The sequence below is a fragment of the Pinus tabuliformis genome, chromosome 1_2 (genome assembly GCF_031772625.1).
Source record: "Pinus tabuliformis cultivar Carrire ecotype Pingquan chromosome 1_2, CPIR1, whole genome shotgun sequence".
Lineage (NCBI taxonomy): Eukaryota > Viridiplantae > Streptophyta > Pinopsida > Pinales > Pinaceae > Pinus > Pinus tabuliformis.
Window position 1 is genome coordinate 1345704312 of NC_142298.1, and position 13745 is coordinate 1345718056.

General features: G+C 40.4%; 1 protein-coding gene across 1 annotated transcript; it reads right to left on the minus strand.

Moving 5' to 3' along the window:
• Positions 1–1068: 1068 nt before the first annotated feature.
• LOC149211214 (putative LRR receptor-like serine/threonine-protein kinase At4g36180) lies at positions 1069–4305 on the minus strand. Its single transcript, XM_089399217.1, has 4 exons — positions 3998–4305; positions 3669–3880; positions 1409–1616; positions 1069–1312 (listed from the first exon to the last, which is right to left on the minus strand). The coding sequence occupies exons 1-4, from the start codon at positions 4303–4305 to the stop codon at positions 1069–1071; spliced, it is 972 nt and encodes a 323-aa protein (XP_089255343.1).
• Between the last annotated feature and the right edge of the window lie 9440 nt (positions 4306–13745).

Below are 13745 nucleotides of genomic sequence, written 5' to 3' on the forward strand. Positions count from 1 at the left end.
GACAGGAGGGAATTGGGAGGATGTGTATTACTAGCAATTGCCCCAAAAGGTGCAAAGAGAGGCCAATAGAAATGTTAGATTGAAAGAATTATATTTTGGTTCAAAATAATAAATATTATAATAATTCAATCATTCAAACTAAAAGTAGTCAATAAATTGCCCAAAATAAAATAAATCCTTAATCAAAATTATACAAATTATTATTCTTCGTTTCTCTCAATTATTTATATAATAAAATCCAATCAATCATTCATAATAAATCAAATCAATAAATTTCCCAAATTAAATCCAAACTAATCAAAATTACTTGGGAATATATATGTATAACCCAAAAAACAAATTATATTTATATGTTACAAAAAAAATAAGTAAAAAATTCTAATTGATTTAAATAAATCCGAAACCACCAAAATTGAAAATTACTGTTTATGATTAAGCGGTGGAAATTTTAACATAATAAGAACACATTTTTTTTCACTTACTTACCCTTGGAAATTAAAAAATTCACAACAACATTTTTTTATACAAACATGGATCTATGCTACCTTGTTTCCCTGTTTCCCTGAGTTGTGGACCAAACTGTGTAAAAGATTCTGCTAGGCATTTTGAATATCTTCGTAGCAATAAAATACAAAAAAACAGTGTCAGTCAACAAAATGTTTACCTCCAAGGGATGAATCCACATTGACAATCCCTTTTTCCTTGCCCTATGCACTCACTGTATACGAAGGTGTAATTACGTCGTTTACTCCATCTTTAACATCTCCACTTTACAGGAATTTCTCCTCCAGAAAAACGCTTCAATGCTAGCCATATTCAACAGTGACATTGGCAGGCCCGGTTTCTCTGGCTTTCTGTGCAATGAGGGATCTATGCTGCCGCCTCAGCATGGATGAAAAGGATCTAATTTAAAAAAACAAGAAGCCACCTCTCAGCATCGATGAAGAGGGTCTAATTCAAAGGAATTAATTTAAAAAGCCAAGAAACATGGATTGAGAGGATCTAATTTATTGTAAACCAAGAAACCGCCTCAACATGGATGACCTTCCAGCATGAACACCACCTCTGTCATGGATGGCCTGGATGACCTTCAAGCATGAACACCACCTCTGTCATGGATGGCCTGTCCAGAGGATCAGGGGCTGTGCACAGAAGAGCCACTTTCACTGTCAGCAGAAACTCCTCCCACTCTGAAGATTCTGGATCCAGTTCCAGAAGGCTTGGATCAAACAGCTCTGAAATCTGCCCTGTTTGAAGCTGTCTCTTCACCCATTTCACTATATCTTCGTCCTGGGTGAACATGATCGGCCTCCTACCAGTAAGAAGTTCCAACAATACAATTCCAAAGTTGTAGACATTAGATTCTTTTGTCAACTGCCCTGTTAAATTTATTTCAGGAGAAACTTACCCCAGAGAGCCAGCAGGGGTGGGTGCAGATGAAGAGGGATCTGCTGGAATGGCTGCCAGTCTATCCAGGCCAAAATCTGAGAGATGGGCTTCAAAATCTGCGTCGAATATATATATGGCCCAAAGGAGTTTATCACCAAGAAAGGCAGACTTCCTGGTAATAGTGGTAGGGAGTAATTGCCCACACAGGATTGAAGTCCACTCCCAAGCTGAGCAAAAGGGTAAGACAAAAACAAAGGTTTAGCAATTTCTTCTTTATGACAAAAACGACACTTGGGTTAGGATACTCCCAAATATTGAGGTCATTGGGAAAAAGGAAGGCCAATCAATAACAAAGACCAAGAAAAAAAGCCTCTTATGCTGCTTTATATGCCTTCTAAATTGTTAGAAACCGAAACAGCAAGCTCATCTGCTTAAAGGTTATCTCCCAAACTTGGTTGAGCCGGACATTTAGAGAATATCTTCCAAACTTGGTTAAGCCGGACATTTAGAGGATATCTTCCAAACCTGGTTAAGCTCAACATTCAAAACAGGCTTTGTACTCAACCAGCGACAACCATCTGCTGGATGATATCCTTTGAAATCTTTGGAACAATTCCACCTACAACGCCACCACGATGCACTTGAGGTTCGCAAGCCAAGCTTATATCATATTTGATAGGAATAACAAATATCATGCATGTCTGTTGTTTATGAATAGCAATTTAATAAAAATAACAAAATAGACATAATTCCCTCAATCAAATGTTTTTTCCAGAAAGAAGATAGGCTTAGTGTATTTGGAAAACAATGTTTCTATTTTTGTGGTTTGAAAACATTTAGTAGCATGTCTCTCGAGATAACAGGAATGACAATTGAATGTTATTTCTAATTTAGACACAAAATTTCACACATTTACGAAAGGCGGACATGTTAGCAATTAATTACATCTATGCGTATCACAGGAAGCACACACACATACCTTGATGTTAAATAAAAGAAAGAAGAAATATTCCGAAAGCATAACTTAACACCAAAACTTTGAAACATTTCCACAACAACTAACAGTCAGCCTGAAATTTGAATAGCCATGTGTAAATACTAAATACAGAGCATTTTCATGCACAGGTGTACACAGATCCTAAGACCACAGGCACGTACACAGAGGATCAGAAATCTGTTTACCATCAACAAACTCAAGATGGTGACAGTACGAAAGAACCATCTAAAACCCAACAATGTCAAATGTGAAAATGTGTTCATAGATAAGATAAGGTACCTATATTAATATCCAAATGAATAACCAAAAATATGGGTATATGGAACTGGAGGAAAAAGTACAATAAGCAATAAGCACCTGGAAGAGTACCTAAGAAAGCATAAACTAAGATAAACTAACAGATACATGAAAGGAACATGATCAAGTAATGTCTGAAGAACGAAAGAAGAGAAATAGGCGTTAGATATAACAGCGAGATCCTAGCTCAATATCACCATGATAGATGAAAATACAAGTAGGCAATAAGGGAGGAGATGGGGGAACCCGTCACCATCAGTGGCCAAGAAGGGGCCGATTTTCCTGCAAAATATAATTTTTTCAAGTTTGTTCCCTGTTAAGTTCAGACAATCCTTCTGACAAGTAACAGAAAACTCCAATCACCCACTATGGTTGGAATCCAAATGATATAACAAAGTTAGATATTTATGTCAGATTATTATCAGTATCCAACCAATGTCCCCGAGGGTATTTTCCTATAACTATTGCAACAACACAAATACAATGACCGAAAAATAAAAAAAAACAGCCATGAAACATGGGCTAGGAATGCCCATTATCATCCATATCCAGTGAACACTTGAAGCAGTTTTGTGACAGTTACCTAAAAACATGTCTTATATTAATCAATACTAAAAAAAATTAATTAAAATATCGAAAAGGAATAGTGAACGCCCTATGACACCCTTTGGGAAAGGAACTGCAGTGTGAAAACCCTATTATACCCCATATATATATATATATATATATATATATATATATATATATATATATATATATATATATATATATATATATATATATATATATATATATATATATATATAGCTTTTCTGATATACCCACTAACTATATATATATATATATATATATATATAACAGAAAATGTATCATGAATCCCCTGAAAAACAAAAAACCAGAGAGACGTAGCACTGTAAGAGTAAGTAAACAAAATCAAACAGGATGGGAAAAAAAGCCATTTAGGAAGGCTTTCAGGTTTTCGTACCGCAGGAAGATGCTGACGCGATAATCTTCCTGTGGCTGGCTCTCCCCAGCCCTGCCATGCCACTTGAAAATTTTACCATTTTCAGGCCAAATAACTCCCCTGCTGTTGCCTTCTTGAACGAAATTAAACGATCTGAAACAAACGAAACTTGCATTGTAGTTGCCGCTGCCATGGCTCTGTATAGAACAACTGCGAGCCGAGATGAAGAAGTACTGATTATTCCGAAAGAAAGAAATAATGAAGTTGTCACAGTACTGAGAACAGCCGAAGAAGAGGAGAAGAAGATGAGGATGTCGATGTCATTAATTAGTCAATTCTAGTGGAAATACAAGTGAGCAGGATATCCTCTCAGGACTGTTAGATTCCTGTGCTTCACTTTTCCCAAAGCCTCTGCTTCTCGTCTGAAGACACTCTCCTCGATTGGTCCGTCTGCTAATCTCCTGATTGATAGCACTGTTCCATCCTGCAAACATGCCTTGAACACGATTCCATACCTGGTTCTGCTCAGTACATGTTCTTCATCAAAATGCCCTGTGGCTTCCAGAGCATTGGCGTAAGAAATTGGGTTGTAGAACATGATCAGTTTATTCTCTTGTTCACCACTAGTTTCTCTCAGTCGCCGTCTCTTGCGCTCCATTTTCACAAGACAAATCACCAGGCAGGCTGTGGCGCTGACAAGAAACAGTGCCCCGCATGCCACAGTTATGGCGATTAACAGTATAGCCCGCTTTCCATGCCGATGATGGTGATGCTCATAATGACGATGTTGGTAAGTGGTGTTGAGAGGCATGCCATAGCACAAAGGATTGAAAGCAAACGAAGACGCATTGAAGCGTGCTGCAAGGGTTGCAACAGAAATCACGACAAATGCCTACCGAATATGGACGCCAGGTGTCAACCTGAGAATGAAAAGGACGACGAAAGTCTGTTTCAAAGGAAGGCTTATCAGCCTAACAAGCGTTTCGTTTAGCAATCGTTCTCCCTCAAGTTATCGACCATTTTTTTCGTAGCGTTTTTCAGATTCGTTTTTAAAAATTACTTGTGATTTTTTAATAGTGGTTAGATAGAAAGTTTAGTGAAGGTTTTTTTAATATTTTAATTAAATTTACAATATTCAGTTATTTTTAAATTAGTGAAAAGTGTATTTAGTAAATCGCTTTTAATAAGATTATGGAATTTTATAATTTCAAAATAGTTAAGAATATATTTATCAATGTGAAGGTTCAATTTTTTTAAAATAATTTTTAAAATATTTAAATTAAAGTTTTACAATATTATAGTGAAGTTTTTAAAGATGAGGGGAAGGAAATTCTAAAGTTTTTAAAGATGTAGAGAAGGAAATTCTAAATTTATGATTGTTTGTAATAGTGAAGTTTTATAAGAAGAGGGAGAATGATGTTTATAAATTATTAGATTTATAATAATAATAAATAAATTTTGTTATTTTTAAATATTAATTTTTTAAATATAGGTTTTTAAATTATTAAAATTAAAATATTTAGTGTTTAATAATTAAATTGTAATTTCAATTTCGAAAGTATATTTGTGTTTATTGAAATAATAATTAATGTTTTATGGAATTACAAATTTTTAATAGTATAATAAAATTAGTCTTCTGGAAATTAGTGATGGCGGTGAAAATGAAGTATTATGTATAATGAAGTTTTAGGTTCAAATCCCCAAGATTCACCTGCCTTAGGTACCTAGAGATTACATAGTTTTTTTTATGATTCCAATTAAAACTTTTTAATAAATGAAATTTTAATTTTAATTTTTAAAATATTTATTTATTTAATGTTTAAATGATCCAGGTGGATATTGGTGGCCACCTGCCAAGTCCACCTGGACCCCCACCATTGTCTTTCTCAGCATTTTCAGTTTCCTTAATTGTAGCACGACTTACTATTTTTAGCAGTTTTTCGGGTCCTGAACTTCCGGAGCCATTTTGAGGCCCTAAACGACGTTTTTTTGGGATTCTGGGGCAACATGGGTCCATGGACCCATGTTGCCTCCCAAAGTGGTAGTACTCGGATAGATCTTTCTAACGAGCTATCGTGCGCGTCAAACGGAGATCGTATGCCAAAGTTACGACCCCAGGAAATTGATGTACCAATTTACCCAAACGGGGCCCACAATTTGGCGTTTCATCTTCTAGGGTTAGGTTTTGGAATGTGAAGGGTTTTCCATTGTTTCTCAACAATAAATAGGCCTTCGAGCCTCATTGTAACTGAGTTCGAACAGTTCAGAGGCATGTAGCCGCCACATCTCTTCTCAGAGATAAGCTACCATCGCCCTAGCTGGGTTCTTTCCATTTCTGTTTGTAAGCATATTTCAGTATTTTCCATTAATGAAATGAAATATTATTTCCGCTGCACCTCTGTATTTATGGTTATCGCATCTCTGTGTTTATGGTTATCTCTGTAATCTATTGCGTTCCTGTCTAAATCCGGATCAGTGGTATCAGAGCGGTCTGCTTTTTCTCTGTTTTTTCTTTGCATGTCTCCAACAAGGTCGGGATATAAGGAGTTAGGGCTTGAACTGGTTGAACCTTTGCAAGACCAGCCTCGCAAATCCCAACGGCCTCCCATGGCGGACGAGAAGAAAGACGAGGGGGCAGGAGATCCCATCAAAATCTTGCTCGAAGAAGCCCTCGAGCGACAACGGAACGCGATGATGGACAGCTTTGCCCAGATCCTTCAGCGGCTACCCAGAAGCGACGCATCGGCTTCCAGCAGCTACTTTGGAAACGCCACACCCTTTAAGGTACAAGTTAATTTTGAAATCCCCATATTCGAGGGTTAGATAGATGCAGATGCCGTAGATAAATGGTTAAATCTGCTAGAGGGTTATTTTTCTGTTCATGAATTTTCGAGTCGGGAAAAGATTGTTTTTGCTCTTCTCAAAGCAGCCCCCCACGTCAAGGACTGGTGGGAAACCTACTGTGAGCAGAAGGATGAAAGTACTGACTCACTATTTTCAGCCGCACCCACCTGGGATTCGTTCCGGGATGCCATCAAGGAGCAGTACTACCCTGTCGGGAAGCTATGAGGATGAATACATAAAGTGGACCACGCTGCGGCAGGGAAGGGACCAAGACGTGCCGGAGTTCACCAATCTTTTCCATACCCTTCGCACAAAGTTGGGTATCAAGGATTCAGAGCAACATTTGATACTCAAATACCGTGGCTGCCTGCACAAGTACATCCAGGAAGAAATACAATTCCTAAACATCCCCTTGCTCGGCGCAGCATACCGATATGCCGTCAAGGTCGAGCAGAAGTTTAAACAAAAGAAGCGAGACTTTGGATCTGCGAATCCAAAGCAGGGGAAAGTTGCCCCTAAACCACAGAACAAAGGACAAAGCCAAGGCAGGACAGCCCAAGACAACCAGCCGAAGCTGCAAGCAAAGAACAACGCCGCGAAGTCGAGAAAGGACACTGGAAAATGGTGCGAGTTCCATAAGAGCTCCACTCACAACACAAGTGAGTGTCGGGCCAAGCAGTCGCTGGTGGCTGAGCTAAAGGTTTCAGAATCAGATGCATGTTCCGACTCTGAGTCAGAACCCGATAAGGGGTATGAAAAAGGGAAGCAGATCATTGATGCGGATCCCAGCGCCACTGTTGCTACCGCAAAGATCCAGAAAAATGAACCCGAAGATCCAGAGGAGGAGGAGCGTCTCTTCCACTCCCAGATGTGGGTAAAGGGCTCCCCGATACAGTTCATTGTTGATAGCGGGAGTCAAAAGAACCTCATTTCGGCAGAGGTCGTGAAGCGGTTGGGCTTACCGACCACAGCACATCCACAACCATACACCATTGGGTGGCTTCACCAAGGACGAGATCTTCGCGTGAGCCAGCAGTGTCGCCTTCCATACAACATCAAGCCCTTCACGGATGAGGTATTGTGTGACATTGCTCCCCTTGAAGTTTGTGATGTATTACTAGGACAACCATACTTGTGGAAGCGACATGCTGTGTATGAATCTAGGCCCCGTGCTGTTATTATTACGTTGGGAAATAAGTTGTTCAGGATACCAGAGGTAGCACCACCTGCCGCCATCTCTTTGATTACTGCAAAACAATGCAGTAAGATCATTTCCAAAACCAGGAAATTTGTTTTCCTGATGATACGCCCTCAAGGAAAGAAGAAGACAGTGGCTGCGGCCTCCAAACGGGGTCCCTCTGCACGACAACTACAGATGGACAAGATTGTGGAGGAGTACGAGGACATCTTCACCTCCCCGGCAGGGGTTCCTCTGCACTGTCAAGTCAAGCACTCCATCGATCTGACCCCAGGTGCGCCGCTACCCAATGGACCAATTTATCGGCGCTCCGTTCTGGAGAACAATGAAATCAAGAGGCAGATTCAGGAGCTCCTGCAGAAAGGTCACATCCGTCCGAGTTCATCGCCCTGTGGGAGTCCGATCGTGTTGGTACAGAAGAAGGATGGGACGTGGAGACTTTGTATTGACTATCGGGCGCTAAACAAGATCACTGTCCGTAATAGGTACCCGATCCCACAGATTGATGACCTCCTAGACCAACTAAAGGGGGTGAAATATTTCAGCAAGATCGATCTGAAGTCAGGATATCACCAGGTACCAATCGAACCCTCCGATGTGTGGAAGACTGCCTTCAAATCCAAGGAGGGCCTCTTCGAATGGTTGGTGATGCCTTTCGGATTGACGAATGCTCCTGCAACCTTTATGAGGCTAATGGATGACATCTTGCGGCCATTCACCAACTCCTTTGTAGTAGTATACTTGGATGACATTCTGATCTTCAGCCAGAGTTGGGAAGAGCACCTCCACCACATCCGACAAGTTCTCCAAACACTGCGGCAACACAAGCTATGTGCCAATGTGGAGAAATGCACTTTTGGCATGACCCAGGTTCAGTATCTGGGATACATCATTAATGAACAGGGGGTGCATGTCGATCCAGCCAAGATCCAAGTCATTCGGGATTGGCCCTCTCCAACCACTCTAACAGAGCTCTGCAACTTTCTAGGTCTTGCCAACTTCTACCGCAGGTTTGTGTTGGGGTTTTCTCATATTTCTTGGCCCTTGAGTCAAGTCACCAAGGGCGGGGCGAAAGGAAAATTCTTTTGGTCTGAATCTCAACAGAAGGCATTCAGGGAGTTGAAGGATCGCCTCTGCACGGCACCAGTGCTCGCATTACCAGATTTACAACAACCATTTGAGGTCGAGACAGATGCCTCTGACTATGCTATTGGGGCAGTCCTTACTCAACATGGACATCCAGTGGCATATCACAGTGAAACACTTTCAGACACAGTCCGAAAGTACCCCACTTATGATAAAGAGATGTATTCCATTTTACAGGCCTGCCGACAATGGAAGCATTACATTTTGGGGAAGGAAACGGTCATCCACACAGACCACCGACCTCTGCAGTTCATACAGACCCAAGGGAAATTGCAGAATGATCGCCATCAGAAGTGGTCTACATACCTGCAACAGTTTCACTTGAATATCAAGTATAAAAAGGGCAGCACCAATAATGTCGCAGATTGCCTCAGTCGACCACCGATCATGGCGCTAACCACCGTGCTCAACTCTTGTGGGCACGAGACTTCTGATTGGCCACTTCTCTACAAAAGCGACCCAGAATTCAGCCACACATACCAGACACTCTTGGAGGGTTGGCATGTTGCAGATTTTCACCTCCAGGATGCCCTATTATGCCACCTCGGTCACCTTTGTGTTCCTTCAAGCGAGCGTGCCAAGATGATTTTGGAAGCACACTACAGTCAGGCTGTTGGGCATTTCGGGGTCGAGAAAACAGTGGCAGTACTGCAAAATTATTTCTATTGGCCAAATCTTCGACAGGATGTTGGGAAGTACATCCGATCATGTACTGCCTGTGCCATTGCCAAACCGACCATTAAGAAGCACGGCCTCTATACCCCGTTGCCTACCCCTAGTCGACCTTGGGAATCCATCTCCATGGATTACATGTCAGGCCTTCCTTCCACTAAGCATGGAAATGACTGTGTTTTTGTGGTCGTCGACAGGTTCTCGAAGATGGCCATTATGATGGCCTGCAAGAAGAATATCACAGCAGAAGCCACTGCTAAACTCTTCTTTGAACGAGTGTGGGTGCACTTTGGGATCCCACAGTCTATCATCTCAGATCGGGACAGTCGGTTTCTCAGCACATTTTGGTCCAGTCTCTGGTCAATGCTGGACACCAAACTCACGAAGTCCACAGCCTTCCATCCTCAAACTGATGGCCAGACAGAGGTTGTCAATAGGATGATTGTGCACATTCTGCGCATGTATAACTCAAAGCATCCACGCACATGGGACGAGAGCCTCCCCTATGTTCAGCACAACTACAACCGAGCTCTTCACAGCTCCACTGGCCATAGCCCTTTTCAGGTGGGTTTGGGATTCCAGCCACTATGCCCCATTGATGTGGCCATGCCACTTGCAGCTACTCACATGAATTCAGCTCATGTCCAGTCTGAAACAGATAAGGCCACCAGCTTCATTGAGCGCATCCAACATATTCGCCAGTAGGTCCATGACATTCTTGAGAAATCAAATGCCAAGTACAAGCAGCGACATGATCAACATCGGGTGCCACACAAGTTTCAGGTGGGCGACAAAGTCTGGTTGCATTTGCAGAAGGAACGCCTTACTGGAGCCTATCGGAAATTGAGACCACTTAGATATGGTCCTTACACCATTACTAAGGCTATGGGAGACAATGCATTTGAGCTCAGCATTCCCCCATTCCTTGGCCTGCACCCAGTGTTCAATGTGGACCGCCTTCGGCCATACTTTCCACCATTGCTAGACACATCCGACATTGCAGAACAGCTCAAACCCACAGAATTAAATCCAGATTGCATGGAACAAGCTGCAACTGATCGGATCATGGACACACAGATCAAGAACACTCGCCAACAGAATATCCAACTGTATCGAGTTGTCAAAGCAGGCCAACTCCTTCAGCAGGGCAAGTGGCTCACCAGGAAACAAGTTCAGCAGAAGTTTCCTCATCTCATGGAGGAGCTCCACGCAATGGGGACCATTGCTTCCTAAGGGGGGAGGAATGATCCAGGTGGATATTGGTGGCCACCTGCCAAGTCCACCTGGACCCCCACCATTGTCTTTCTCAGCATTTTCAGTTTCCTTAATTGTAGCACGACTTACTATTTTTAGCAGTTTTTCGGGTCCTGAACTTCCGGAGCCATTTTGAGGCCCTAAACGACGTTTTTTTGGGATTCTAGGGCAACATGAATCCATGGACCCATGTTGCCTCCCAAAGTGGTAGTACTCGGATAGACCTTTCTAACAAGCTATCGTGCGCGTCAAACGGAGATCGTATGCCAAAGTTACGACCCCAGGAAATTGATGTACCAATTTACCCAAACGGGGCCCACAATTTGGCGTTTCATCTTCTAGGGTTAGGTTTTGGAATGTGAAGGGTTTTCCATTGTTTCTCAACAATAAATAGGCCTTCGAGCCTCATTGTAACTGAGTTCGAACAGTTCAGAGGCATGTAGCCGCCACATCTCTTCTCAGAGATAAGCTACCATCGCCCTAGCTGGGTTCTTTCCATTTCTGTTTGTAAGCATATTTCAGTATTTTCCATTAATGAAATGAAATATTATTTCTGCTGCACCTCTGTATTTATGGTTATCGCATCTCTGTGTTTATGGTTATCTCTGTAATCTATTGCGTTCCTGTCTAAATCCGGATCATTAAAACATTTATAGATTGAAATAACTATTCATATTTTATGAATTTGTATTTTTTAATGTAATAAAATTATTATTATTAATTATCTAAATTATTACCATCATTATTTTAAATTCTTAAGAATGTAATTCTTGATTTTAATTTTTGAAATGAAATATTTATTTATGGAAAAAATGTTCATATTTTTTTGAATTGCAAGTGTTTGTAATAGTGAAGCAGATGGGAGACAGAGGAGCAGTTTAATGCAGTTGCTGAGAATAAGAGCAGGAAAGGAAAAGGAATTATGAAGGATGACCAGCCAATCAAGGTCTGGGATATCGAGGATGAGTCGGAGGAAGAGCTTCCACAGGGCGAAAGGAATGTGCGGTCTTTCTCTCAGGACAGGGCAGCAGACGACAAGCACCAACAGATGGAAGAAAACTACCCTGCTCCGCAGGAGGTAAAGTTTCGGCGGTATGGCATGAGAAAACGAGAGAGGGCCCCCGGCAGAGGCGTGGACTCGAACAGGAAAAGGGGCCGGGGACAGAAAAGGAGGACGCAGGAGGAAGGAGAAAACTCCAGGCAGGACAAGAACCCGGCTAAAAAGGCAAGGAGAACGGTGAATCACAGGGTCCGGCGGGCAGAAAGGGCCTACCAGCGTAACTCCAACCCAGCAGTGAGGAGAATTATGCAGCATCTGGAGGAGGAATCTCTTCAAGATCAATCGGAAGAGGACATGGAGGAGTGGGAGTTCCTGCTTCATGATCCTGGGCATACAAGGGGGAGAATGTCATTGTTTAAACAATCTTTGCACATATATTGGGTTATGAAGGGGCTGCTGGCAAAGGCTCTAGAGCAAGTGGCTAAGGAGATGGTTGAGCTGGCCCTGGGAAACCCTGACATGCGTAGGGAATTAAGCTTCATCCACATTGCGATGGAGAGGCAAGAGGAGAAGCTGGACGCAATTCATCAGCTGCTGAAGGGAGACCAGCAAGATGCAGAGAACGGAGCAAGTCAGCAACCGGCAATGGACACTATTTGACATGAGATATGTTTAGAAAATCTAATAGTCTTTTTGGTTATAGTTTCTTGCATGACTTAAATAGAGATATGCATTTTCTGCATACTAGTAGCATTAGGAAATCTCAAGACTGCCTTGTTATTTTGGCTAAGATTATCAGACTGTGGGCCTTTTACTTTTGGGCGGCTATTAAAAACTATAGATGGATTAGTCACCCGGTTTCCCCATGTGGGCGGGTCTGCAAGTTTTTTGATATGATGTAATGTTTTATTTTCTATCCAGTAATAGAAAGAGTACCACCTCAGCTTACAAAAAAAAATAGTGAAGCAGATGGGAAAATGGTGTTCATAAATTATTAGATTTATAATAATAATAATAATAATAATAAAATATTTTAAAATATTAAAATTGTAATTTTTAAAATGTATAGTTGTTTACATTATTAAAATTAAAATTATAACTATGTAATAATGAAATTGTAATTTTTATTTTGAAAGTATATTTTTATTTTATTGAAACAATAATTAATGTTTTATAGAATTATAACTTTTTTTAAATATAATAAGATTAGTTCAAATGGTAACTTAATTGGTGATGCTAGTGAAAATGAAGTGTTATGTGCAATGTGGTTTGAGGTTTAAATACCCGAGATTTATTTCTGCATCCAAAATGGGCATAAGTAGGCACCTAGAGATTATAGTGGTAGTTGTTTTTTTTTTAAGGGGATAATCCCCATAGAAGAAGCTGTATATTACAATTATTTACATATTTGTACAACTGATATATCCGTATCATGTCATGATTCGAACCAGGGTAGGGAGGGCAATATTGCACCGTCCCAACCACCCGGGACAACAACACGAGACTGGTAGTTGTTGTTAGACTAGCACAAGACTAGCCCAATTGCCAATTCTTCTAAACATAATAATAATAATAATAATAATAATAATAATAATTTAATATCGTCTTTAGAATTAATCATATCATTAAAATTTGATCCAGATCTATCAATATAGTCGACATTATTATTCACAACATAGATTACAAAAATCTTCTAATAATAATAATAATAAAATTACAATTACTATTTACAAAAATCATTACAATTAAAATTTCTTATTTTTAAAATTAAATGTATGCTAAGAATGGTTCAAATTAAAATTTATTAATATATGAAATTTCAATTTTAAATTTTAAAATATTTATTTATTTAATTTTATAAAACATTCATCAATTGAAATAACTATTTATATTTTATAAGTCCCAAGGGTTAGCTCAAGAGTCTCCATTGTTAAGTACCTGGGCGATCTTGAGGTTCCATTGTTAAGTACCTGTCCGATCTGGA

Excerpts from the sequence above, each read along its gene's own strand:
- LOC149211214 (XM_089399217.1), bottom strand. The coding sequence starts at position 4,305 with ATGGAGCGCAAGAGACGGCGACTGAGAGAAACTAGTGGTGAACAAGAG. Across the intron at positions 3,881-3,997 it reads AGAGGATATCCTGCTCACTT|TACTTCTTCATCTCGGCTCG; the intron begins GTATTTCCACTA and ends CGGAATAATCAG. Across the intron at positions 1,617-3,668 it reads CGCGTCAGCATCTTCCTGCG|CTTGGGAGTGGACTTCAATC; the intron begins GTACGAAAACCT and ends CCTTTTGCTCAG.